At 50.8% G+C, this 27,751-nt stretch overlaps 2 protein-coding genes across 8 annotated transcripts in view; both read right to left on the bottom strand.

Annotated features, from left to right (window-relative positions):
- Positions 1–7,565, bottom strand: part of PLA2G4C (phospholipase A2 group IVC) — a 54,483-nt gene extending 46,918 nt beyond the window's left edge. Inside the window, exons 1-3 of one of the 4 annotated variants that reach the window (XM_037991333.2) lie at positions 4,164–7,565; positions 3,114–3,225; positions 2,376–2,512 (exon numbers count right to left, since the gene is read on the bottom strand). In XM_037991333.2, the coding sequence (XP_037847261.1) occupies positions 2,376–2,512; positions 3,114–3,225; positions 4,164–4,171 (257 nt within the window). In that variant the 5' untranslated portion in view covers positions 4,172–7,565. Of the gene's footprint in view, positions 1–1,139; positions 1,362–2,375; positions 2,513–3,113; positions 3,226–4,163 lie in introns of those variants that run through there. The other 3 variants (XM_037991332.2, XM_073016243.1, XM_073016244.1) reach the window with 3 other exon arrangements.
- A 5,021-nt stretch (positions 7,566–12,586) lies between these two features.
- Positions 12,587–27,751, bottom strand: part of LIG1 (DNA ligase 1) — a 50,788-nt gene continuing 35,623 nt past the window's right edge. For all 4 annotated transcript variants that reach the window (XM_037991335.2, XM_037991338.2, XM_037991337.2 and 1 more), the window contains exons 20-28: positions 26,552–26,662; positions 25,935–26,006; positions 21,063–21,207; positions 20,824–20,906; positions 18,906–19,058; positions 16,932–16,985; positions 14,999–15,142; positions 13,013–13,105; positions 12,587–12,874 (exon numbers count right to left, since the gene is read on the bottom strand). In XM_037991335.2, coding sequence (XP_037847263.2) covers positions 12,791–12,874; positions 13,013–13,105; positions 14,999–15,142; positions 16,932–16,985; positions 18,906–19,058; positions 20,824–20,906; positions 21,063–21,207; positions 25,935–26,006; positions 26,552–26,662 — 939 coding nt within the window. In that variant the 3' untranslated portion in view covers positions 12,587–12,790. The remainder of the gene's footprint in view (positions 12,875–13,012; positions 13,106–14,998; positions 15,143–16,931; positions 16,986–18,905; positions 19,059–20,823; positions 20,907–21,062; positions 21,208–25,934; positions 26,007–26,551; positions 26,663–27,751) is intronic.

The raw sequence follows: 27,751 nt of genomic DNA, 5'->3' as shown, positions 1-27,751 counted from the left end.
CCCGCCTCGGTTTCCCAAAGTGCTGGAATTACAGGCGTGAGCCACTGCCCTGGGCCTCCCTTAACATCTAATGAGACTTCTGCATCCAACTTGGAATGCGCTGAGTATAAAATGCCCAGCAGCTTTCAAAGACTTAGCCTGACAAAAGGAATGTCAAATATCTCATTAACAATGTTTTTCTTAATGATGTGCCAAAATGCTAATGTTTTGGATATATTGGGTTAAAGAAAATTGATCATTCATTTCACTGTTTCTTTTTACCTTCTTGAAGAGGCTACTAGAAAATTTAAAATGGGCCAGACATGGTGGCTTATGCCTGTCATTCCAGCACTTTGGGAGGCTAGGGCAGGCAGATCACCTGAGGTCAGGAGTTTGAGACCAGCCTGGCCAACATGGTGAAACTCCATCTCTACTAAAAATACAAAACTTAGCTGGGTGTGGTGGCAAGTGCCTGTAATTCCGGCTAATTGGGAGGCTGAGGCAGGAGAATCACTTGAACCCAAGAGGTGGAGGTTGCAATGAGCCAAGATCGCGCCACTGCACTCCAGCCTGGGCAACGAGAGCGAGACTGCATCTCCAAAAGGAGAAAAGAAAAGAAAGAAAGAAAGAAAATTTAAAATGATAGAATAGATGAGATATGGCTCATGGTATACAGTGCTACTGGACAGCTCAGGTTGGGACGCTTTGCATATGTTTCATCATTTAATTCTCAGAGTCCTGTGAGATCAGCAAGTTATCCTCCTCAACAGTGGAGGAAACCAAGGCACAAAGAAGTATGTCTGGGCTCATAACAGCCCACGAAGGACAGCTCCAGGAACTAACCCAAAGCTGTTGGAATATAAGGCTTTTGTTGCTGTCATTTGTAGAGATGGGGTCTTGCTATGTTGCTCAGGCTAGTCTTGAACTCCTGGGCTCAAGAGATCCTCCCACCTCGACCTCCCAAAGTACTGGGATTACAGGTGTGAGTCCCTGTGTCCAGCCAGGTCTTAACCACTGCAGCCTTGGAAAGATTACAGAAGAAAACAGCGCCCCCTGGGGTTCTGCAATGTGCAGTTCGGCTAAATCCCCATGCCATGTCACTCGACATGTTAGATGAGCCTTGGAGGAATAGAGGGATCCTAGGGGTGACTCTGCAGTACCTTTCCCACTCCCAAGCTCTGCAGCTCTGCTCTTCATGCCGTCGTCTCCATGAACCTCATCCTCCACACCCAGCTCAGAACCCAGCTCCAGATCAAACTTCGAGCACAGAAAGGAAAACAAATCATGCCAGCCGAGTTCAACATTCATGCCTCCGCCCTGCCTATCTCACTTGAGCCTCTGCTGCTCTGCCCAGCCTTACCTCCTGCTCGGAAAATGTGCCAAGATCAATTAGTCATGTCTGCCCTGGGCTTGGAAACAAACATGCAGACATGAGTGTTTCATACCTGCCATCTGGGGCCTCCTTAATGAGACAGTCCTACACAAATTAATGCAATACTTTATCACGGAGGCTGAGAAGTTAAAAGGGCTGTATTCTATCCACCTGCAGTGTGAAAAGTGCACCTGAACCTGTAAATCCTCCTTTAAAGTCAGAAGGTAGTATTATTATGCTTTGTCCACAGCAGTTTTGTGTAGTAAAGAAAGATACTTCGTGTTTTTCCCTGCTTCCTGGTGCAGAGTTCTTAAAATCCTTGGAATTTTTTTTTTTTTAAGAATTTTTGGGGTTTTTTTTTTGAGACAGGGTCTCTCTGTCACCCAGGCTGGTGTGCAGTGTGTGACTGTAGCTCAATGCAACCTCAGCCTCCCAGGCTAAAGCAATCCTCCTGCCTCAGCTTCCTGAGTAGCTGGGACCATAGGCATGCACCACCCCACCTGGCTAATTTTTTCACTTTTTGTAGAGATGGGGTCTAGCTATGTTGCCCAGCCTGGGTCTCAAACTCCTGAACTCAAGCGATCTTCCTGCCTCAGCCTCCCAAAGTGCTCGGATTACAGGCGTGAGCCACCACACCTGGCCCATCCTTTGTAATACACCAGCAAATGGAAGTAAAGTGTGTTCCTGAGTTCTGTGAGCTATTCCAGTAAATTATTGAATATGAGGAGGAAGCTGTGGGAAACCCCAAACTATTGCCAGTCGGTCAGAAGTACCAGCGGCTAGGTAATTGCAACTCGTGTCTGAAGTGGGGCAGTTTTTAGGGACTGAGCCCCTTTAACCTGTTGGAATCTGACTTGAACTCCGGGTAGACAGCGTCAGAACTGCTCAGCATTGTACGACACCCAGCTAGTATCAGAGAGCTCAAGAAGCAGCGTTGGAAAAACCACACATATTTGGTGTCAGGAGGAAAACAATAATCCCATTTATGTGTCAGAAAGCAATCTGAAACACAAGTGACACTTACCAAGTGGATCCGGAGACCCCTGCGAGGTACGTGACAGCATCCAACAGGCCCTGTTCTTTCATCTCACTCAGGACCCCAAGGCAGGCAATGTGAGCCCGCAGTCCTCCGCCTGAGCCCAGCACAGCAACAACTGGGGCCTAGGCATTGGGGAGAGAATCAATCAGAGGTTCAGAGCCTGAGGATGGAGGTGGGAACAAGAAGAAGGGTACCTGGGGCCAGGCACCGTGGCTCACGCCTGTAATCCCAGCACATTGGGAGGCCGAGGCGGGTGGATCACTTGAGGTCAGGAGTTCAAGACCAACCTGGCCAACATGATAAAACCCCATCCTTACTAAAAATACAAAAATTAGCTGGGCGTGGTGGCGCACATCTGTAATCCCAGCTGTTTAGCGGGCTGAGGCAGAAGAATAGCTTGAACCTGGGAGGTGGAGGTTGCAGTGAGCCAAGATCATGCCACCGCACTCCAGCCTGGGTGACAGAGCGAGACCTTGTCTCAAAAAAAAAAAAGAAGAAAAAAACAGAAAAAGAAAAAGAAAGGAGGAGGAGGAGGAGGAGGAGAAGGATAAGAAGACCTAGGATCTCCCTTAGGCAGGGGCAATGTCTTCTGTCCCATAGAAGTTCGTATCCTTCTATTTCCTCCCTTTGGTCCAGCTCTCCCTGGCTGAGATGGGCCCTGGACACTGGGCACAGAGGGGGCAATTCTGGGATCTCTGGGGCCACCGTCCTCCCCTCACTTACCTCATCGGCCTCAATATGTAGCTTCTTCAGGGCTTTCAGCACATGAAGTCTTCGTCTCTCCACAGCCGCCCTTTCTTCTTTCTGGAGCCCAGGAATTACGGAAACCTCAGAGCTTCCCAGGAGAAAACACAAAGAAGTCCAGAAAATTCACAGGGAAAAGGGATAAAACACAGAATTTGACCTAGAACCGGGCTGTCCGAGCAGGTAGCCACCAGCCCATGGGTACATGGTTTCCTTCTGGGGTGAGGAATATTCTGAAACTAGATAGAGGTGATGGTTGTACAACACTGTGAATGCATTGAATGCCAGCCAATTATTCACTCTTCAAAATGGTTAATTTGGGGGCCAGACGCGGTGGCTCACACCTGTAATCCCAGCACTTTGGGAGGCCGAGGTGGGTGGATCACTTGAGCCCAGGAGCTCAAGACCAGCCTGACCAACACGGTGACCTTCCCTTCCCTCCCTCCCTCCCTCCCTCCTTCCTTCTTTCCTTCCTCCCTCCCTCCCTTCCTCCCTTTTTCTCTCTCTCTCTCTCTCTTTTTTGAGACAGAATCTTGCTCTGTTGCCCAGGCTGGAGTACAGTGACGCAATCTCAGTTCACTGCAACCTCCACCTCCCCGGTTCAACGATAAGACAGGGTCTTGCTCTGTTGCCCATCACCAGTGCGGTGGTGCAATCATAGCTTACTGCAGCCTTGAGCACCGGGACTCAAGTGATCCTCATGTCTCAGCCTCCCAAGTAGCTTGGACTACAGGTGTGTACCACTATGCTTGGCTAATTTTAAAAAATATTTTGTTTTATTGTAGAGATAGGGTTTCACCGTGTTGCCCAGGCTAGTCTCGAACTCTGGGACTCAAGAGACCTTCTTGCCTCGGCCAACGAAAGTGCTGGGATAACAGGCGTGGGCCACCACGCCCAACCTTCGGCTCTTTCCATCTATTTCCACCAAGCGAGAGGAACGGTCACAGCCCTCACCTCTTGACACTCACTGTGCATTCCATCACACAAATGCTCTGCTTCCCCGCAGTGGTCAGCTCTGAGAGGACTTACCTTCCCATGGTGCACTGCGGTCAGAAAATTCTCAGTCCTCCTGCCAAAGAAATGGCTCTTCTTAGACACGTGTCCACTGTTGGGCTTAGCAAAGACAGTGGGGGAGGGCTGGGACTGTCACGGGCTCACGGGTTCTTCTTGTCCACTGTCCAGACAAAATCAATGTGAAGAGCAGGTGTTGCAGCAAAGAGGGAGAGTTTAATAATCTCAGGGGCGGCCAAGAGAGGAGAATGGGAGAAATATTTCAAGCGCATCTCTCTGAAAATTTGGAGGCTAGGGTTTTTCCTCTCTGTCTTTCTCTTTTTCTCCTCTCTCTCTCGATGAAGTTTCCCTCTTGTTGCCCAGGCTGGAGTACATTGGCATGATCTTGGCTCACTGCACCCTCCACCTCCTGGGTTCAAGCAATTCTCCTGCCTCAGCCTCCCGAGTAGCTGGGATTACAGACACGTACCACCATGCCCAGCTAATTTTTGTATTTTTAGTAGAGATGGGGTTTCTCCATATTGGCCAGGCTGGTCTCGAACTCCTGACCTCAGGTGATCCGCCTGCCTCGGCCTCCCAAAGTGCTGGGATTACAGGCGTGAGCCACTGCGCCCAGCCTGAGGCTAGGGTTTTTTAAGGAAACTTTGGTGGGCAAGGGGCTGGGTGAACTGAAACAATTGATCAGGTACGGATGAAATCACAGGGGTGTCCAAAACTGTCTTTGTATGGCTGAGTCAGTTCCTGGGAGTGGGTCTCAGGACCAGGTGGTAGCTCTTGGTCTGCCAAAATGCTCACTCTGAAAACTATCTCAAAGACAAGTTTTTTTTTTTTTCTTTAAAAAAACAAAAACATAAACAAAATAAAACATTATTGCCAGGAGCAGTGGCTCACACCTGTAACCCCAGCACTTTGGGAGGCCGAGGCAGGCAGACCACTTGAGGTCAGGAGTGACCAGAAGACAGGAGTGTGACCCTCTGTCATGCCCGGACAGGGCCACTAGAGGGCTCCTTGGTCTAGCGGTAACGCCAGCGTCTGGGAAGACGACCATGGCCTAGCGGACCTTGGTCTAGCGGTCACGTCAGTGCCTAGAAAAAGCACCCATTACTTAAGACTGCTCCACCGCCTCTTGTGGAGAGCCTGACTGGTGTCAGCCGCCCACAACCATCGGGAGGCCTAACCGTCTCCCTGTGATGCTGTGCTTCAGCAGTCACGCTCCTGTTTCACTTTCATGTTCCACTCTGTACACCTGGCTCCGCCCTCTACAGAGCAGCAGCAAAATTAGTGAAAGTATTAAAGTCTTTGATCTTTCTGAAAAGAGCATAGAAGAAATAATGACATAAGCTGTCCTCTCTCTGCCTCGGCTACCTAACAGGGAAGGGCCACCTGTCTGGTGGACACGTGACTCACGTGACCTTATCAATCACTGGAGATGACTCACACTCTTTACCCTGCCCCTTATTATCCAATAAATAACAGCGCAGCCAGGCATTCGGGGCCACTATCGGTCTCCCCGTCTTGGTGGTAGCGGTCCCCCAGACCAGCTGTCTTTTATTCTCTGTCTTGTGTCTTTATTTCTACGATCTCTCATTTCTGCACACGGGGAGAAAGATCCACAGACCCTGTAGGGCTGGTCCTTACAGTGGTGCAATCATAGCTCACTGCAGCCTCCAACTCTTGGGCTCAAGCAATCCTCCTGCCTTGGCCTCCTGAGTAGCTGGGGCTAGAGGCATGCACCACCATGCCTCTAAAACTTTGCCTCTGGCAAAGTTTTAATTTTTTTGTAGAGATTGAGGTCTCACTATGTTGCCCAGGCTGGTCTTGTTCTCCTGGGCTCAAGCAATCCTCCTGCCTTAGCCTCCCAAGAAGTGGGGATTACAGGTGTTAGCTACCACAGTCCACAGTCCACTAAAAAGATGAGTTCTGTAGGTTTCACAATAGCGATGTTATTTACAGAAGTGGCTGGGGAAGTTATAGATCTTGCGACCCCTGGTTACATGACTCTGGAGCACATATAGAAAAGGAAGCTAAGGGATGGCAGGTCATTGTTTAACCCACAACTGTTGTTTAGCTAAGTTCCAGCACCTTCATGATTCTAACCTTGTCTTATGAATGTGGCTTCAGGCCGGGCACAGTGGCTCATGCCTGTAATACCAGCACCTCGAGAGGCCGAGGTGGGTGGATCACTTGAGATCAGGAGTTGGAGACCAGCCTGACCAACATGGTGAAACCCTGTCTCTACTAAAAGTACAAAAGTCACCTGGGCATGGTGGTGGGTGCCTGTAATCCCAGCTACTCAGGAGGCTGAAGGAGGAGAATCGCTTGAACTCAGGAGGTGGAGGTTGCAGGGAGCAGAGATCATGCCACTGCACTCCAGTTTGGGCAACAAGAGTGAAACTCTGTCTCAAAAATAAATAAATAAAAAGTAAATGAATGTGACTTCAATTTCTCAACAAGGACTGGGGGTCAGTTTTCTTCGTCTCAAAGTTTAACTATGAATTAAATTCCTCTCATGGTAATTTTGGCCTCTGCACTAGAATAAGAAAAAAAAAAAAAAATCTAGCCTGTGAGGTTAGAAACAAGATGGTCAGTCATGTTAGCTTTCTCTCATTACTTTCATTTCTGCAAAGGCAGTTTCAAGATCCCTGTTACGAAATTAATCGGCTTCCCCCCACCACCTCCAAATTCATGTGTTGGACTTGTAACCTCCAGAACCTCAGAATGTGACTGTATTTGGACATAAGATTCTTTTTCGTTGCTTGCTTTTTGAGACAGGGTCTTGCTTTGCCACCCAGGCTGGAGTGCAGTGATGCAATTGTGGCTCACTGCAGCCTCAGCCTCCCCGGCTCAAGTGAGTCTCTCACCTCAGCCTCCCGAGTAGCTGGAAGTGCAGGCACATGCTACCATCTCCAGCTAAATTTTTTATGTTTTGTAGAGATCAGGTCTTGTTATGTCACCCAGTCGGGTCTTGAACTTCTGGGCTCTAGAGAGCTTCCCAAAATGCTGGGATTACAGGCATGACTCATCGCACCCGGCCAGACACAGGCTCTTAAAGAGGTGACTAAGTTAAAGTGGAGTCCTGAGGGTGGCCTGGAATTTGGTTTTATTGGTTTTATAAGGAGAGATTAGGGCCTCTGCGAGAGGCTTCAGGAGAAACCAACCCTGCCAACACCTTGATTTTGGACTTCCAGCTTCCGGAAGTGTTAGAAAATAAACTCCTGGCCGGGCGCAGTGGCTCACGCCTGTAATCCCAGCACTTTGGGAGGCTGAATGGGGCGGATCACGAGGTCAGGAGTTCAAGACCAGCCTGGTCAACATGGTGAAACTCTGTCTCTACTAAAAATACAAAAATTAGCCAGGTGTGGTGGTGTGCGCCTGTAGTCCCAGCTACTCCGGAGGTTGAGGCCAGAGAATGGCTTGAACCCGGGAGGCGGAGGTTACAGTGAGTGGAGATTGTGTCACTGCACTCCAGCCTGGGCGACAGAGCGAGACTCTGTCTCAAAAAAAAAAAAAAAAAAAAAAAAAGAAAAAAGAAAAAGAAAAAAATCCTGTTGTTTAATTGCACCCAATCTCTGGTCCTTCGTTACAGCCGCCCCAGCGGGATGAAACAGCCCTCCCCGCCCCGACAGCTTGCCTGAGTCTGGGCTGGGGCTTGTGCGCATGCGCAATGGAGCTGGGTGCTCGGGAATCCGGAGCAGAGGGCTGGGCTCCCTGGGCTTAGCGATGTAGTCGCTGCACAGCTCGTTCAGCCGGGATCTCAGTGGGTGAAGACTGCGGGAATCCTCGGTGCCAAAGCTTCTGTGGTCCTCCTGCTTTCCTTTTCCCGCTGTGGGGGGAGGTCGCGGGCTGGAGGTGTTTCCTCCTGGTCCTGAGCAGGGCCAACCTGGAGGTAAAATGCCCCCTGCGCTTTTATACAGCCCTCCTCGGCTTGTGGGCCCTGCTCGGTTGCTCCAGCTTTTTCAGCTGTTCCCAAGCTCACCCAGAGCTATTTGCATCCGTGGGATCACGTGGAAAGAGGGACTTTCCAGGATTCCTTAATGATGTCACCCTTCTATCATTAGGCACCCGAGACCAGTATTCAAAAAAAGAATGTTGTCGTTATAGAACTATATTGAAGATAAATATTCCTCAGAACAGATTTAGCTAATCTTCCTATGCAATGGGCTGCCTAATAATCATCATATATAATATCATACTCAAATACCCAGAAAGAGAAATATTGAGGCCAGGCGTGGTGGCTCACGCCTGTAATCCCAGCACTTTGGGAGGCTGAGGCGGGCGGATCATGTGAGGTTAGGAGTTCTGAGACCAGCCTGGCCAACATGGTGAAACCCCAACTCTACTAAAAAATACAAAAATTAGCCGGGCATGGTGGTGTGTGCCTGTAATCCCAGCTACTACTCGGGAGGCTGAGGCAGGAAAATTGCTTCAACCCAGGAGGTAGAGGTTGCAGTGAGCCAGATCCTGGGGGCCAAGTCTGGTTCATTTAATGTCAATTTTTAGAAAATCTGTGAGCTCCATTCACAGTGAAGGCTTGAAGCCCAGAAGTGGCCTCCCAACAGGGAACCACATTTCCCAGCATCCTTTGCAGCTAGGTGTGGTCAAGTGACCAAGTTCCAGTCAGTGCAATGGAGCATCTGTGGGAAGCGCCACTTCCAGAAGTGACTCCTAGAAACCTCCCATACTACCCTCCTGCCTACTCTTCCTGAAGCCCAGCACTAAACATCCCAACTTGATGGGTTTTGAATTTTTTTTTTTTTTTTGAGATGGAGTCTTACTCTTTGTCGCCAAGGCTGGAGTGCAGTGGTGCGATCTCAGCTCACTACAACCTCTGCCTCCTGGGTTCAAGCGATTCTCCTACCTCAGCCTCCTGAGTAGCTGGGAATATAGGCACCTGCCACCACGCCCAGCTGATTATTTTTGTATTTTTAGTAGAGACGGGGTTTCACCGCATTGGCCAGGCTGGCTCGAACTGCTGAACTCAAGTGATCCACCTGCCTTGGCTTCCCAAAGTGCTGGGATTACAGGCACGAGCCACCACACCCGGCCTGATTCTTATTTTTTAAAAATAGAGATGAGGCCGTAATCCCAGCACTTTGGGAGGCCAAGGCAGGAGTATCACCAATTTTAGAACAGGATTTCATCAGGGGAAGATGGTTTCCCCTGCTCCCCCTAACTCCAGGCTCATCTCTTCAATGCCCACAACTCCAGCCATTGCAGGATCTTTTCACTCCTGGACCTGACCATGCCATTGCCCGACCTGTGGGATAAGGTTCCGCACCTCACAGAAGCTCACGAGGCTCTCCACAGTATAGTTAGTAGTTACAGATGCAGGGTCAAGGAGCTGACGGCATGGACCAAACCCTGGCCCACCACTTCCTAGATAGTGGACCTAGGGAAGGTAACTTACATCCCTGCACCCCTCAGTGTCCTCACTTGTTAAATGGGGAGGAAAAAAGTACCTACCTGGTGGAGCCATCATGAGGGTCACTGAGGAGTGAGGATGACCCTGCCCAGCTCCAGCGGAGGGACATGGCGGCCATGTGTGGCAGGAGATGTGTTCCTGGGACCCTGCACTGGTGTGGGAAGAGCCAAGCCCAAGGGAACCATGGATCTCCACACAGAGCCAGACAGTGACATGAGGATCCCCTGATATACAATATTTAAATACGTATTTTTTTTTTACCTTAAATATTTTATTTGAAATTGAAACACAAATGCATACTAATTTGCCAGTTCTTTAAGGCAGAGCTGTGTCAGGAACTCTTAGCTGTGAGAAACAAGTCATTTTTTATTTTTTATTTTTTGAGACAGTTTTGCTCTTGTTGCCCAGGTTGGAGTGCAATGGCTTGCTCTCAGCTCACTGCAACCTCCACCTTCTGGGTTCAAGTGATTCTCCTGCCTCACCCTCACGAGTAGCTGGGATTACAGGCATGTGCAACTACACCCGGCTAATTTTGTATTTTTAGTAGAGACGGGGTGCCTCCATGTTGGTCAGGCTGGTCTTGAACTCCTGACCTCAGGTGATCTGCCTGCCTCGGCCTCCCGAAGCACTGGGATGACAGTCATGAGCCACTGTGCCCAGCCGAAAGCCATGTTTTCGAGTGGCATAATCACACTGGGACTACTTCTTCCCCCACTCCCAAGAACAAAAGCCCACAGTTACGCAGCTGCTGCCCTTGGCTCGCCGGCTTAAGGTCGCCAGGGGTAGTCTGTTACTCTCCTTTCTTTTTCCTCATGATTACAAGGTGGTGACTTGGCTCCAGCCATCATCATCTCTAGTCAAGGCAGGAGGAGGGGAAGAGCTGCCACAACCAGGGCTGTCCTTTTTGGTCAGGAAAGATGTTTCTCCAGAAGCCCCCAGCAGCCCCTGTGCTTATGTCCCCTGGGTCTGCCCACACAGGGCCACAGGGCCACTGCGAGCCAGGAGAATGGGAAGACAATGTTGTATTCTTGGGCTATGACAAATAGAAACAAAATGCCCAAAAGATGGCGTGTGCAAGAGACCATGATGGAGACACAGGAAGAGAGACAGGGAGGGTGAGAGTCACAGTGACAGACAGTAAAGTGAGCCTGGCACAGACTTGCAGAGCAGGGAACAAGGCCTCGCAGATACAAAGAAGGAAGGGGAGAGAGGACGGGTGGGAGACAAGGGCAGAGGAACCTGATGAGAGAGAAGGGAAGAAGGGAGGGCAGATGTAAGAGGGAGAAACAGAGTGTGAGGGGCAGGGGGACGGCTAGGAGCCCTTTGTCCCTCCTGCGGGAGTATCAGGACATCCTGACACTCTCCTGTCCAGAAGCTCATGTTCCACGCTGGGCCCCGAGGTCAGAGGCCTCCTGCTCTAGAAGACCCAAGCCTGGACCCCACCCCAAGTGTACCTGTTTTCCCCAACCCAGCCCTGTGGTACCCAGGGCTGGGCGGGTGTCCCAGGCATCCTGCTTGCCTTGTCTGACCACTTCCTGATGGTTTTCCTCTAACATATCATCCCATGTGGGGTGGCTGGAATAATAACAGCACCCCCCTCCCCAGAGATATCCAGGTCTTAATCACTGAAACCTTTAATTGATTTTTTTTTTTTTTTTTTTTTTTTTGAGATGGAGTCTTGCTCTGTTCCCCAGGCTGGAATGCAGTGGCATGATCTCGGCTCACTGCAACCTGTCTCCCAGATTCAAGTGATCCTCCTGCCTCAGTCCCACTAGTAGCTGGGATTACAGGCATGCACCACCATGCCTGGCTAATTTTTGTATTTTTATTAGAGATGGGGTTTTACCATGTTGGTCAGGCTGGTCTTGAACTCCTGGCTTCAAGTGATCCTCCCACCTCAGCCTCCCCAAGTCCTGGGATTACAGGTGTGAGCCACTGTGCCTGGCCTCTGTCAATGTATGATCTTATGTGGCTAAAGGGACTTTGGGATTGAGTTAGGATCCTGAAATGAAATTATCTCAGATCATCCAGGGGGCCCTAAATGGAACCACTTGAGTGCTTGGAAGAGAGAGGCAGAGATCTGATGGAGGAGAGGAGGTGACCTGATGACCTCAGGAGAGAGATTTGAGGCGGGATGCTGCTAGCTTTGAGGACAGTGGAAGAAGCCATGAGCCTCGGAACCAGGTAGCCTCTGGAAGCTGGGAAAAGCAAGGACCCAGTTTCTCCCCTGGAGCTCCCAGAAGGAACCGGCCCTGCCACCACTTTGACGTTAGCCCAGTAAAACTGATTTTGAACTTCTGACCTCTGGAACTGTAAGAGAATACATGTGGCTTATTTTAAGAAACTGCGTTTGTCTTCCTTAACAGGGTTCGTGATGGTGCCTCCCCGTGGGATGGCTGGAAGGTTAAACAAGTTAAAAAACACATGGATGTAAAGATTTTAGACTACTGCTGTCTAATACAATTAAATAAAATATTTGGCATGGCAGGACGGGGTGGCTTATGCCTGTAATCCCAGCACTTAGCGGGGCAAGGAGGGTGGATCGCTTGAGGCCAGGAGTTAAAGACCAGCCTGGCCAACATAGCGAAACCCCATCTCTACTAAAAATACAAAAATTAGCCGGGCATGGTGTCACATTAGTGTAATCCCAGCTACATGGGAGGCTGAGGCAGGAGAATCACTTGAACCTGGAAGGTGGAGGTGGCAGTGAGCTGAGATCTCGCCATTGCACTCCAGCCTGGGCAACAGAGTGAGACTCTGTCTCAAAACAAAAACAGAACAAAACAAAACAAAACGAATTCGCATCCTCTGCCATGCTGGCCACCTGTCAAGTGCTCGAGCATTGCAGGTGGCCAGTGGCGGTCACACTGCACAGAGCAGATACAGAAGATGCCCACCACTGCAGGCAGTTCCATGGCTGGTGCTGGCTCTGGCAGTTCCTAGGCCACTGCTACATGCTATGCAAGTGACACCCATGAGAGCTTTGCCCCCAGAGCCCAGCACAGACCTTGTCACAAAGTAGCTATCCGATAATTATTTATTGAAAGAAATGATAGGATGAATCGCAGACTCCGGTGTAAGCCACCCCCTCACACACACTCCCCTCCCCTGACTCTCAAAAACCATAGGCTGCCACAGCACATTTGCTAAAGAGCAAAGGCAATAATAACCCTGGGTTCCGTCCAACTCATGCCCTGTACCCAGGCCCTAGGAGGCCAAGGACTTAGTAGGTATCTTCAGGGTCAGAGCCTGAGTCCTCGCCTTGTTGGTTCTGAATCTGACTTTGCTTCCGGTACAAACAGGCCACCTGCGGAGACAGGGTGGGACGGGGTGGTCAGAAGCTCCCTGGCTGTCCCCACTTCCACAAGGTTCCAGAGGCCACCACGCTAAAAAGCTGGCAGGGCCAAGCAGCTGGGCAGCCCAGGCCTGCTTCCCAGGGCCTCACCTGTGCACTGGTGGTGGCCTGCTCCGGCTGCTTGTCTTCACGGACCCGAATAAACCGAGGGAAGCGAAGGGAGATCCCCTTGTCACTATCCACCTGCAGAAGCGGGATGGAGACTCCTGCGGTCCAGCCCCAGCGACACCCTGCTCAGTCTCCTCCCTCCTCCACTCTGGACTGCTTCCTGATCCACACGAGGGGGCCAGACGATGGGTTGTCATAAGGATTAAACAAGTTGACAAAGCGCTTGGAACCATACCCGGGGCACAGTAAGTGCTTAAGAAATGCTGCCTGTTGGCCGGGTATGGTGGCTCACGCCTGTAATCCCAGCACTTTGGGAGGCCGAGGCGGGAGGATCACGAGGTCAGGAGATGGAGATCATCCTGGCTAACACGGTGAAACCCTGTCTCTACTAAAAATACAAAAAATTAGCTGGGCATGGTGGCAGGTGCCTGTAGTCCCAGCTACTCGGGAGGCTGAGGCGGGAGAATGGCAGGAACCCAGGAGGAGGAGCTTGCAGTGAGCCGAGATTGCGCCACTGCACTCCAGCCTGGGCGATAGAGCGAGACTCCGTCTCAAAAAAAAAAAAAAAAAAAAAAGGAAAAAAGGAAAAGAAAGAAATACTGCCTGCTACCGCCGTTACTATGATGATGATGATTCGGGCTGAGGCTGAACTATAGGGCCAGGGCATGGGTTCTAGAACCTGACTGTGGGATTCCAATCCTAGCTCCCAACTCTCAGGAGCCACGTGATCCAGAGGCAGTTACTCGAGCTCTCTAGGGCTCTACATCCTCACCTGTAAAATGGAGATGTTTGTGTGACTATGTCTCAGGGATTTGGAAAGGACTAGAGGAGTGTCTATGAGTGACATGCTGATTACCACACGGCGCCCGCCGCACAGCAAGGGCTGGACACACACTGGCTCCAGTCCCTTGTTACTAAGGGTCCGTGGCTCTCTAACGTGCAGCATGGTAAAAAAAAATTTTTAAATTAGATCAAAAACGTAAGCTCTTGGCTGGGCATGGTGGCCCACGCCTGTAATCCCAGCACTTTGGGAGTCCGAGGTGGGTAGATCACTTGAGGCCAGGTGTTTGTGACCAGCCTGGCCAACATGGTGAAACCCCATCTCTAAAAAGACGACAAAAATTAGCCGGGTGTGGTGGTGCACGCCTGTAGTCCCAGCTACTCAGGAGGCTGAGGTTGGCCCACCTGAGTCCAGGAGGTTGAGGCTGCAGCGAGCCATAATCGTGTCACTGAATTCCAACCTGGAAAACAAAGACCATGTCTCCAAAAAAAAAAAAAAAAAAAGTTATTTAAAAGTGGAAGTCTGCTTCTCATCAGAAAAGTATGTGCTAGCTCGGTTTTGAAGGACAAGGAGAAACTGAAAAGAAAATATATCTAATTAAAATTATTTATTTATATATTTTTTGAGGCAGTGTCTCACTATATTGCCCAGGCTGGTCTTGAACTCCTGGCCTCAAGCAATCTTCCGGCCTTGGCCTCCCAAAGTGCTCAGATTACAGGCATGAGCCACTGTGCCCAACCTCATTTTAACTTTGAGATGTGCTGTTCTTTGGAAGGAGAAGCTGGGAGCTTTCCTAGTGCTGGCCACGGGCTGGTATTCTCCCCCGGTTTACTCTCCCAAGTAGCTGGGACTACAGGTACCCGTCACCACACATGGCTAATTTTTGTATTTTTGGTAGAGATGGGGTTTCACCATGTTGGCCAGACTAGCCTTGAACTCCTGACCTCAAGTAATCTGCCTGCCTTGGCCTCCCAAAGTGCTGGGATTACAGGCACGAGCCCCCGTGCCTGGCCCATTTTTAAAGAAAAAATGTTTTGACCTTGTTATCTGACAGTCAAATAAAATGCAAGCTCATCTTCCCAATCCTTACCTGGAAGAGCAGACATGAGCCAAGGTCCCCTCCCTACTTTGCTGTGTGGCTGCCCCGAATCCCACACAGGGCCAAGCCCAGGTCCTCTGCCACTCACCAGGCCCCGCGCAGCAGGGTAGATGGGGGAGAGGGAGAGGTCGGCACACTTCACCTCCCACACAGCACTGGGGTCCAGCCAGTGGTCGGGAGTCACGGCACCATCTATCCGCACATAAGGGCGGGGGCTGGGCAGCACCAGGGCCTGCAGTGAGCAGAGGAAGAGGATCTGAGGGTCTGGAATCTCAAAGTCAAGGCCAAGCGTTGGAGGGCTGGGGAGAGGGAGGAAGGGAAAAAAACACACCCCCCTGAAATAAACAGAAATAGAAACAGAAAGTGTAGGAAGGGAACAGAAACACACACCCCTTAAAGTAAACAGAAACCGAAACAGAAATAGAAAGTGAAAGAAGGGAAAAGAAACAAGACACCCCCTTGAAATAAAAAGCTGGGAAAGGTGGGAGTTGGGAGGAATGAGAAATGGCGGGCAGCACCAGGGTCTGCAGTGAGCAGAGGAAGAGGATCTGAGGGTCTGGAATCTCAAAGTCAAGGCCAAGCGTTGGAGGGCTGGGGAGAGGGAGGAAGGGAAAAAAACAGATACCCCCTTGAAATAAACAGAAATAGAAACAGAAAGTGTAGGAAGGGAACAGAAACACACACCCCCTTAAAGTAAACAGAAACCGACACAGAAATAGAAAGTGAAAGAAGGGAAAAGAAACAAGACACCCCCTTGAAGTAAAAAGCTGGGAAAGGTGGGAGTTGGGAGGAATGAGAGATGGCAAGAAATGAAAGGCCCTGGGGGCTGAGGCAGGACATTAAAGACAAAAAGAGGCAGAGAGAGGGCCAGAGACCTGAAGGAAGGAGACAGAGACACAGTGGGAGGGGGACAGAGATGTAGAGAGAGAGGGTAACCGAGAGAGAGAAGCGAAGGGTCCGTGTGTCCCCACCCACATCTCATCTTGAATCACTGAATGATGGGGGCGGGATTTTCTGTGCTGTTCTCGCCATAGTGAGGAAGTCTCACGAGATCTGAAGGTTTTATAAAGGGCAGTTTCCCTGCACATGCCCTCTTGCCTGGCGCCACGTAAGACGTGCCTTTGCTCCTCTTTTGCCTTCCGCCATGACTGTGAGGCCTCCCCAGCCATGTAGAACTGTGAGTCCAGGAAACATCTTTCTTTATAAATGACCCAGTCTTGGGTATTTTTTTTTTTTTTTTTGGAGACAGAGTCTCATTGTCGCCCAGGCTGGAGTGCAATGGCATGATTTCAGCTCACTGCAACCTCTATGTCCTAGGTTCAAGCAATTCTTCTGCCTCAGCCTCCTGAGTAGCTGGAATTACAGGCACGTGCCACCACCATGCCCGGGTAATTTTTGTATTTTTAGTAGAGAAGGCGTTTCACCACGTTGGTCAGGCTGGTCTCAAACTCCTGACCTCAGGTGATTCACCCGCCTTGGCCTCCCTCGGTTGGGATTATAGGCATGAGTCACCGCGCCCAGCAAGTCTTGGGTTATTTCTTCATAGCAGTATGAGTATGAAAATAAACTAATACAGATCCAATAGGTAGGACAGACACTCATGCCTGAAATGCCTGTGACCATGACAACTCATACTCGCACCGATCAGGGCTCACAGGCACTTCACAAGGAGCAGTTGTGGCACCTGCTGTGTCCTGCGGCTACCCCCTGGTGTGAATGAGGCACAGGGCTTGGGGAGGCGAGGTTCCTTGAGCAGGGTCACTGCGGCTACCCCCTGGTGTGAATGAGGCACAGGGCTTGGGGAGGCGAGGTTCCTTGAGCAGGGTCACCAGCTAGTAGCTGACAGTGCTGAGACATGAACCTGGAGATGCTGGACTCCAAAGCCAGCTCCACTGCCTGCTGCCCTCCTGCCCGCACCCAGAGCCCCAAGATGGTGGAGGGTCAAGAGCCCTGACGGAAGGAGTGTGCCGTCAGGGGCGGGAGGCTGCAGGGGTGGCTGAGGCGCGGCCACCATGACTCACCTTGAGGCTCTGGTGATGCTCCTCCAGCTCCTCGTCGCTGAAGCCAGTTCCAAGCTGCAGGGAGGAAGCGGGAGGTCAGAGGCTCAGCCGGCCATGGGCCCAGCACTTGCTCCCGCCATCTAAAGCTGTGTACACTCATGGCCCCCACCGCCTTCTGGTCTATGCAGTATCCACAGAAAACCAGAGAAGGGGGAGCTGGGGCTGTGGAGCATCCAGCCCGAGATTCCCGGGTGGGGAATGCTCTCCCAGCAGGCTTGCCCTGTCCTCTGCTTTATGGAGAAACTCCTCTGCTGCCACTGTCTCCCTGGCCCAGGAAGTCACTCCCTTATGCCCATCCACATCCTCACTGCCCAGTAACTGGCTGTCCTCACTTCCAGTCTTTTTTTTTGAGACAGGGCCTAGCTCTTTCACCCAGGCTGGTGTACAGTGGTGCAATCTTGGCTCACTGAAACCTCCACCTCCTGGGCTCAAGCGATCCTCCTGCCTCAGCCTCCCAAGTAGCTGGGACCACAGGCATGCGCCACCACGCCTGGCTAATTTTTTTAGATAAGTTTTTGTAGAGGTGGGATCTCACTATGTTGCCCAGGCTGGTCTCAAACTCCTGGGCTCAAGTGATCCTCCCGCCTCAGCCCCTCAAAGTGCTGGGATTACAGGCGTGAGTTGCCATGCCCAGCCCATCTCTAATGTTAACACCACCAAAAGCTTCTTTCACCTACCAAAATAGGAAAGGCTAAAAATTAGCAATAATGCTCGATGCTGGCAGATACGCAGCAAGTGAACAATAACGACCGATATCACCTGGAAGGCTCCTTTTGCATTGAGAGTCTTAAGGATTTTTTTGCCTTTTGTCCTGACAATAGCTCGTTTAAAAATCTATTCTAAATAATGCAAAATGGTGACAATGTAGATTGGTGGCCAAAATATTTGTGAATTATAAAATCATTTCTGTCACTCATCATTTAGGTTAACGGACACTAAGTACTTATGTCACCCATAAGAACAAAGCTGGCAACAACTTCCCCAGACAGCCACAGGGAGCTGGTTCAGGACACTGGGGCGTAACACTTGAAAATTCTTGTGCAGGCATTCAGGTCCTGTTGCCATACTGCTTAAGGGCATATACAACATTGAAAATAAAGTACTTCCAGGGTAAAAAGGCAGAAGAGAAAATTACTCATAAAGAAGGATCACAACTTTGCAAAAATGTAAATAAAACATTCCCTCAAATGTCACTACTGCGTGTCTCTGGGTGGTGGGATTCTAGGTGATATTTTGTTCTGCTTCTGTGGCAAAAGACCCAAATTTGCCAGAGAGGAGAATATAGGAAATACATTAAGAAAATCTAGTTCAAAATGTGCACAGCTTTAAGAAAAACTTTAACTTGAAAAACAATAAAAATCACTTCACATTTCCCAGAATTCCTTGCAGCTAGGGGTGAGCCATGGAGCAAAGTGATGAGCAACAGAACCTGAGCAGAAGGTGTTCACTGGACGAGGCTGACTCAGGGTCCACCCTCCTTTGCTCCTTCCTGGTGCGTGGAGCAGGCATGGCCATGAGGGCTGGAACTCCTGTAGCCACATTGTGATGATGAGGCCAGAGGCACATGACAAAAAATAATGTGGGGAGAGAGAGGAGGAACCTGAATCCCTAAAGGCATCAGACTGCCCCCTCCACACTTCTCATTTCATAAGGAAAAATATCCTTTTCTTGGTGTAAGCCAAGAAATTAGCTATTTGTAGCTAATCTCCATCTCTCACTGACACACATTCCTGACACCTTTCTATCCCAGCCCGTTTTTCTATATGAAGCAAGAGTTACTTATAGAACCAGAAAAAGTAAATAAAAACTGGGGAGAACGAATCCTTCACAGGGGGATGAGAGTGTCCCTAGGTCTGGGTTGTGCAATAGGAAGTCCCCCCGGGAGTCTAATCTCCTTCCCTCCTGCTTCTGCGGTCAGCCCCAGTCCCCCAGGACCTTGCATATGGCCTGCAGCTCCTCACTGTCCTCGTCGTAGGAGGCCAGCAGGAAGCCCCCGTACCGGCCGGCCCGCTTCCCCCGGCCCAGGTAGGCGCCGATCACCACCAGGTCCAGGGTGTCACCCACGCCATCAAGGTAGTCCTTCTTCAGCTGGGGGAAGAGGAGGCAAGAGATGAGAGGGGGAGCACCCAAAGCAGGGGCCTCACTGCTGGAGAGGGGCTCCTCCGTGGACTGAGGGGGGACTGGAGGTAAGTCTGAAGGGAACTTCCAGAAGGAACCCCAAGGATGGCGCCTGGGAAGGGCTGGACATGGGAAAGGCTTCTAGGTTTAAATAAGAACAAATGGGGCCAGGCACGGTGGCTCACGCCTGTAATCCCAGCACTTTGGGAGGCCGAGGCGGGTGGATCACCTGAGGTCGGGAGTTCAAGACCAGCCTGACCAACATGGAGAAACCCGTCTCTACTAAAAATATAAAATTCGCTGGGCGTGGTGGCGTGTGCCTGCAATCCCAGCTACTCAGGAGGCTGAGGTAGGAGAATCGCTTGAACCCGGGAGGCGGAGGTTGCAGTGGGCCGAGACCGTGCCATTGTACTCCAGCCCAGCTAACGAGAGCGAAACGCCAACTCAAAATAAATAAATAAATAAATAAATAAGAACAAATGGGAAATGCAGGCAGGATCGACGGGACCTCAGGAGTTAGCCTTGGTGCCTTCTTTCCCTCAGTACAGAGACGCAGCCAACTCATTCCGGCCACTCCTCCAAAGGGAGAGCATTTTCCCATTCATTCAGATATGTTCACTAAGTGCTGGCCGTGTACCAGGCAGAAGCTCAGCCTTGGGGGCACAACAGTGCTATTTCCTGAGACAGGAAAGGTCTGTGCTGAAGGGAAGATAGCCGCAGACAGCCATAAGCACACAGGAAGAGCTGGTAAGCCAGCCTGGCCAGCTCGGTGCCACAATGCCTCCCGCTCCAGCCCCTCTCCACTCAAACATCCATCAACTCTTACTAAGGACAGGCTCCTGCTCGCTGGCCCTCACCACGCCCGTCCTCCACTCGAGGGGAAACCCCAGGAGCTTTGCACAATGACAACCTGACCGTGACTCCTGGCACAGAACCCTCATTGACTTCCTGAAACCCTCAAGAAGAAGATCCAGCTTTATCTCACAGTGGCCCCCAGGTGCTGCGTCATCTGGGGCCTGCTCCCCACTCTGAGCTCACCTTGCGCCTCGCCTGCCCTTGCTCCCTGCACAGGCAGAGTCTGCTCCTCCCTCAGGGTCTCTGCACCGGGGGTTCTCTTCCCTAGTGCTCTGTCCCTGGCCTGATCACCTGGGGCACTCCCAGGCCCTCCTCGCGGGGCCGGAGTTGACTCACTTTTCTTCACGGCGCCCACTCCTGCCCGACTTTCTCTTATTCATGTCCTGGCTGACTTCCTGCCCAAGAGCCTGGCTTGACATGGGCGGCAGGCTCGGGGGAGAAACCTCATCTACGCTGCACCTCGCGGGATGTGCAGTGCTCAGGCTGGGGCTGTTCTCAATCACAACTCATGAGCAAGGGCTTGCAGCAGGGAGGAGGTCTGAACCCGGCTGCAGCAGGGAGGAGGGAGGAGGTCTGAACCCGGCTGCAGCAGGGAGGAGGGAGGAGGTCTGAACCCGGCTGCAGCAGGGAGGAGGTCTGAACCCGGCTGCAGCAGGGAGGAGGTCTGAACCCGGCTGCAGCAGGAAGGAGGGAGGAGGTCTGAACCCGGCTGCAGCAGGGAGGAGGTCTGAACTCGGCTGCAGCAGGGGGCCGGGGTGGGATTGTGGAAAGGGACCCTGAGCTCAGACAGGGTACACAGTGGAGGCTCAAAATCCACGGCCCAGCTGGGACAGACTCCAGACCCGGGGCGGGGAAGGCCCGGTTAGGGGGTGGGAATCACCTTGAGCCAGTTGTGCGATCTCTTGGCGATCTCGTAGGTGGCATCGACATCCAGGGTCTTCACCATCAGCCCCTCACAGGAGTCTGAGGGAGACACAGAAGCGTGGTCCTTGGGAAGCCCTGGTTCACAAGCGCCAGAGCAGGCAGGATTCTGGTCAAACAGTCCCGGATTGGGGACGGGCTGGGAGGCCAGGTCAGCGCAAGCTGCAGACCTCAGGAGAGAAGAGCAAGCACCCTCACCTTTCACCGACTGCTCCAGGAACTCGGCGATCTGCTCGACGTCCTTGGTGTCCAGAGAGGCGGCGAAGACAAACTCGCCCTCCGTCTCCACAAAGTTCTCCCGGAGCAGCTGCCGGCGCCGGGAAAGGGGCTCACGTACCAGGGACTGCAGGGCCGGGCAGGAGAAGAGAGATGAGACATCATTGTGGAAATAAAGACAGTAAGCCCCAAATGTGAGGCGAACAGGACACGTGCAGGTCACAACTAGTGACAGGTAGTTCGTGGAAAGCCTTGAGAGGGAAGAACCCCGATGTCAGAAGGACTCCGGGAGCTTAAAGCTCGGGGCTAGGCCACTGGCAAGAGGGCTTGACATCATTAGAGTCGGTGCCTTCAGGAGCACCAGACAGGGGGCCGCGGCCTCGCTGGAGCTTGAATTAACACTTTATGGGCATCTCATCAGTTATTTATTTATTTTTTTTGAGACAAAATCTCGCTGTTGCCCAGGCTAGACTGCAGTGGTGAAATCTTGGCTCACTGCAGCCTCTGCCTCCTGAATTCAAGTGACTCTCATGCGTCGGCCTCCCGAGTAGCTGGGACTACAGGTGCACGTCACCACACCCAGCTAATTTGTGCATTTTTTAGTAGAGACAGGGTTTCACCATGTTGGCCAGCTGGTCTTGAACTCCTGACCTCAAGTGATCCACCCACCTCAGCCTCCCAAAGCGCTGGGATGACAGGCGTGAGACACTGCACCCAGCCTCATCCCCAAGACGATTAAAAAAAAAAGTCCTCCTTTCCCTAGAATTCCAAAAGTTTTCACTGAGTTTTTCCAGTACCTTTACAGTTTTGTGTTTTGCTTTGAAATCAGTCCAGCTGGACCTTGCAAGAGTGTGTATCAGAGAGGAAGGGGGTGATCTAATGTTTTCAAACAAAGGATAAGGCAGTTGTCTCCGCATATCAACACTGACTAACCCGTCTTGTGCTTTGAATTGCTTTTCTCTTGTGCGATCGGTTCCCACCCATGCGCAGTGTTCCTGCTCTGCCCTTTGCCCAGGGCTTCTCTCTGTGTGGATGTTAAACTACCTTCACCGCCTGCCCTCCAGGGGGACATGCATGTGTTTTCCATCGACAGTTCTTTTCTGTCGTAAAATTGTGCTCATGAACATCTTGTATGAAAAGATGAGAGAGGGGAGCCACAAGGGTTAGGCAGGTACAATACATCTGGGGTCAGACCATTTCAGGTTTACATCCCAGCCACACACTTCCTAGCTGGTGACTTCAGGCGGGCAAGCGTTTACCTCTGTGCACCCAGAGCTCCCATCTGTAAAATGCAGCAATACCTACTCAGGGCACGTCTGGAAAACTCAGCTGAGCAGGTGCTCCCCAGTGTAGCCGCCACCAGCCATGAGCCCTTGAAATGCAGCAAGTTCAATCTGAGATGTGCTCAGGGCAAAATAGTCATTGGATTTAGAAGACTTAATCCAAGAAAAGAGTGTAAAATTCCACATTAATAATTTCTTACATTCATCACACATTGAAAGGATAATATCTTAGACACTGGGTTAAAGAAAATATGATTTTATCTGTTTCTTCTTACCTTTTAATATGACTACTAGAAGCTCTAAAACTAGAAATGTAGGCCGGTTGTGGTGGCTCACACCAGCAATCTCAGCAGTTTGGGAGGCTGAGGCAGGCGGATTATTTGAGGTCACGAGTTCAAGACCAGCCTGGCCAACATGGTGAAACCTGGTCTGTACTAAAAATGCACAAATTAGCTGGGCGAGGTCCTCGGCAGGAACCTGTAGTGCCAGCTACTCGGGAGGCTGATGCAGGAGAATTGCTTGAACTCGGGAGTTGGAAGTTGCAGTGAGCCAAGATCAAACCACTGCACTCCAGCCTGAGAGAGAAAGAGAGACTGTGTCTCAAAGAAAAAAAAAAATAAAATCTAGGGGATGAGGACACATTAAAGAGAAAAAAAGATACCTACTTGACTACATAAAAATAGTTCTTTCATGTTCAACTACTGATAATAAAAAAAATTTTTTTTTTTTTTGAGATAGAGTCTCACTCTGTTGCCCAGGCTTAAGTGCAGTGGCGATCTCGGCTCACTGCAAGCTCCGCCTCCAAAGGTCATGCCATTCTCTTGCCTCAGCCTCCCGAATAGCTGGAACTACAGGAGCCTGCCACCACGCCTGGCTAATTTTTCTGTATTTTTAGTAGAGACGGGGTTTCATCATGTTAGCCAGGATGGTCTCGATCTCCTGACCTCATAATCCGCCCGCCTCGGCCTCCCAAAATGCTGGGATTACAGGAGTGAGCCACTACGCCCGGCCAATAAAAAATTTTTTTAAAGTAATACTTCAAACAAGTTCAACACAGCAAAATAGGCCATCAACAAAGTTTAAAGAAGGAATCTTTGAAGGAATGAGAAGAAATATTTGAAATGCTCGTGGGAGATAAAGGAACCAGCTGAGCAGGGATGATCAAATCCTGCAGAAAAATCCACAAAGTATCCAGTGTTTGGAAAGCACCTGATGCTTGATTTTTCTCTCCCCAGACATCACAGGAAACAAAAATCAGACTCTGACTGTCTTCCTACAGTAATTTCATGCAGTGAAATGGCGGGTTTGGGCACCCAAGGCATCTCAGTATTAGAACCACTACCAGCTCCACCTGTCCCGGTGAAGGACAGATAGGCCTAACAGAGAAAAAGAGTTTTCAGACCAGAAAGACATGAGTGAGAACCCACCAGACAGGCAGGCAAAAGACACGTGTAGGCAAGTCACAGAACAAATGCACGCGGCCAACAATCTGAAAAGATGACTGATAATCAATATTCATTAATAAGATGGAAGTTATCAAGTTATCACAAGATCATTGTTCATCTACCAGATTGTCAAAGATTATCTGGTATGGGCTGGGCGCGGTGGCTCATGCCTGTAATCCCAGCACTTTGGGAGGCCAAGGAGGGCAGATCACGAGGTCAGGAGATCAAGACCATCCTGGCCACCATGGTGAAACCCCGTCTCTACTAAAATACAAAAATTAGCCCGGCGTGGTGGTGCACGCCTATAGTCCCAGCTACTCAGGAGGCTGAGGCAGGGGAATTGCTGGAACCCAGGAAGTGGAGGTTGCAGCGAGCCGAGATCCTGCCACTGCACTCCAGCAACAGGGTAAGATTCTGTCTCAAAAAAAAAAAAAAAAGAAAAAAAGATTATCTGGGATGATGATGATTGCAGCTTTTTTTTTTTTTTTTTTTTTTTTTTTTGAGGAGTTTCGCTCTTGTTGTTGCTCAGGTTGGAGTGCAATGGTGTGATCTCAGCTCAATGCAACCTCCGCCTCCTGGGTTCATGCAATTCTCCTGCCTCAGCCTCCCAAGTAGCTGGGATTACAGGCATGTGCCACCATGCTTAGCTACTTCTTCTTTTTTTTTTTTTTTTTTGGTATTTTTAGTAGAGACGGGATTTCTCCATGTTCGTCAGGCTGGTCTAGAACTCTCCACCTCAAGTGATCCACCCGCCTCGGCCTCCCAAAGTGCTGGGATTACAGGCATGAGCCACCACGCCCGGCCTGATTGCAGTTAAATTTCTTTTGAAAGCTTCCATGTACTAGCTACTGAGTTCCACACCCCTGTCCTACCAGTTAGCACTCACCCTAACAGATGAGGCACCTGCCACTGTTAACTCTTTACTGTAGATCAGGAAACTGACACACAGGGAGGCTGAGTCATTCATCTGCAGCCACGCAGCTAGGAAGGGAGGGCTGAGATCTGAAGGCATGTGGCCTGGCTCCAGATTCCTGATACCCCAAAGCAAGGCATTCTCAAACTTTTCTTTCTTGAGACCTCTTTACACTCTTAAAAGTTATTCAAGGCCAGGCGCAGTGGCTCACGCCTGTAATCCCAGCAATTTAAGAGGCCGAGGGGGGCAGATCACCTGAGGTCAAGAGTTCGAGACCAGCCTGGCCAACATGGTGAAACCCCGTCTCTACCAAAAATACAAAAATTAGCTGGGCGTGGTGGCGCACATCTGTAATCCCAGCTATTTGGGAGGTTGAGGCAGGAGAACCGCTTGAATCTGGGAGGAGGCGGTTGTAGTGAGCTGAGATCGCACCACTGCCCTCCAGCCTGGCGACAGAGCGAGACTCGGTCTCGAAAAAAAATTATTCAAGACTCAGATTGCGCCACTGCACTCCAGCCTGGGTGACAGAGCAAGACTCTGTCTCAAAACAAAAACAAAAACAAAAATTTTTCAAGACTCACTCCATAGAGCTTATTAATGTGGGTTACATAATATTGTAGTTACACCATATTAGAAATTTAAAATGAGAAATTAAATAAATCCAATATGCTAATCCAAATAATATTAATTTTTTTTTTTTAATAGACACAGGGTCTTTCTATATTGCCCAGGCTGGTCTTGAACTCCTGGGCTCAAGCAATCCTCCCGCCTTCCAAAAGGCTGGGATTACAGGCGTGAGCCACAGTGCCTGGCTCTAAATAACATATTTTGATGAAACATAACCTATGTTTTGAAAAATTGGTGAGACTACAGGCATTATTTTACACTTTTGCAAATCCTCTAATATCTGGCTTCACAGAGGCTGGATTCTCCTGCGTGTTTCTGCAACACACTGTTCTGGCGGCAGGACCTGAGGAAGATCCACCTCACGCCAACATGGAGTTGGAAACAGAGGGACGTCAAAGATGTCCTTGAAAGAATCTTAAGGAACCTCAGGGGTCCTCAGACCACACTTTGAGAACTCCTGCCCAAGTGTGGCCTCCTGGCCGTGGGAAGTGGCAGAGTCGGAAATGGAAGTCAGACTGGCAGCTGCCAGGCTCACATCCCACCCCGTCACCCCTCAGTTGCCCCTGGACAGGAAGCCGGAACTCACCTCTCCATTGAGGTAGATGAGGTCGAAGGCGTACAAACACACCTGCACCTGGATCTCGGACGCATCCACTTCCTGGGTTGGGGCACAATGGAGTTTGTGAGTGCAGGAAGGTGAGACGGGGTGCTGTGCCTGAGGCCGACAGCATGCACCTACTGGTCTCCCTCTCGCCCCACCTAACTGGCTGCCCATCTGTGAGGGCAGCCATGCTGCTGGTTCCAGGTGCTGGATTGTAACGGCTCTCAGCTAATTCCGACAACCTCACTTCCCTTCCCCAGATATTTGCTCTCCCAGCCTTTTCTGCAGCTAATGGCAGTGACATGCACAGTTCTGGCCAACCAGATAGAAAAGGGGAAACCCGTGGGGGTTTCTAGAACAGATCTTCTTTCATAGTGAAACAACAGAGATGCCGGAAAAGGGCCCTTCCCCTCTTCCTACTTGGGATGCTGGGATGCGAATGTGATGGCTGGAGCTGTGGCAGCCATTCTGCAGAAGGCGGACAGAACTGCATCCAGACTGACACTCTGCCCTTCTGGGCACTGGGCAGGACCCGCAGCCAGGACTGGGCGGAAGATGAGGAAGTACGGGGCCTTGGCAGGCAGTGGAGCGGGTGATGCTACCTTGCGTTTGCGGGTGGTGAGCACTTGGAATGGCTGGATCTGCTTCTTTTCCCGGTCCCAAGCCACGGCTTCAGTGTCCAGAATGAAGGATGTGACTGATGGGAGTTTAATCTGAAAAGTGAAGGGAGAGACCCAGGGCCTGTGAGAGGTGGAGGATGAGGTGGAAAGACAAACACGGGGAGATAAATTCCCCTTTCCTTCTGCAGCTCTCAAGATGCACTAACAAAGAGGCAGCACATGCACACAGATGCTTTTCTCTTATTCCCCACCAAGAGGAGACAGAAACTAACGTTTCTGAGAATGTAATATTTGGTCCCACAAGCTGGAAACCCAGGAACTCTTGTCATCTCTCTCCTTCTGTCACCCACATTCAGTTCCCCAGTGAACTTGATGATTTCCTAAGCTGTCCACTCCCACTGCCTCCCTGCTCAGCCCAGCCTACTGGGCTTCCCTGTCCTGCACCGATCCCCTCCAATCCAGCTTCCCCATAGCGGCCAGGGTGACACTGGCAAGCCCCAAATCCGATCACAGCACTTCCCTGCTAAAACCCATCCCCATGATTCCCCAAAGCTGTGGGGACTCTCCTGGGTCAGCCTGGGTCATCCCTCGCCTCGCCTGGCCCCTTCAGCCTCTCTTCGCCCCAGCATGTGAGCCTCTCTGTTTCTCAAATAAATGGGCGATGCCTCTTCCACCACTGGGTCTTTGCGTATGCCGTTCCCTCTAGAATGCCTGCCCCATCCGTCTCCTCCACTGGGAGGCCTTCTTTTCCCTCAAGGGAACACTGTGTTGCCCAAGCCAGGGCAGCATTCATGTTGTATCCTGGAGCCAGGGAGCTTCCCTGGCACTAAGTCTAAGCCAAGCCTCTTTCTTTTCTTTTTGAGACAGTCTTGCTCTGTCGCCCAGGCTGCAGTGCAGTGGCATGATCTCAGCTCACTGCACCCTCCACCTCCCAGGCTCAAGCAATTCTCCTGCCTCAGCCTCCTGAGTAGCTGGGATTACAGGCACATGCCACCACGCCTGGCTACTTTTTGTATTTTCGTAGAAACACGGTTTCACCACGTTGGCCAGGCTAGTCTTGAACTCCTGACCTCAAATGATCCAGCCGCTTCAGCCTCCCAAAGTGCCAGGATTACAGGTGTGAGCCACCACGCCCGGTCTCTCCTCTTTTCTTTCTTTTTTGAGACAGAGTCTCCCTCTGTC

Source organism: Chlorocebus sabaeus, chromosome 6, assembly GCF_047675955.1.
Source record: "Chlorocebus sabaeus isolate Y175 chromosome 6, mChlSab1.0.hap1, whole genome shotgun sequence".
Lineage (NCBI taxonomy): Eukaryota > Metazoa > Chordata > Mammalia > Primates > Cercopithecidae > Chlorocebus > Chlorocebus sabaeus.
The sequence above is the reverse complement of the archived record's forward strand: the minus strand, read 5'-3'. Positions and strand labels throughout refer to the sequence as shown.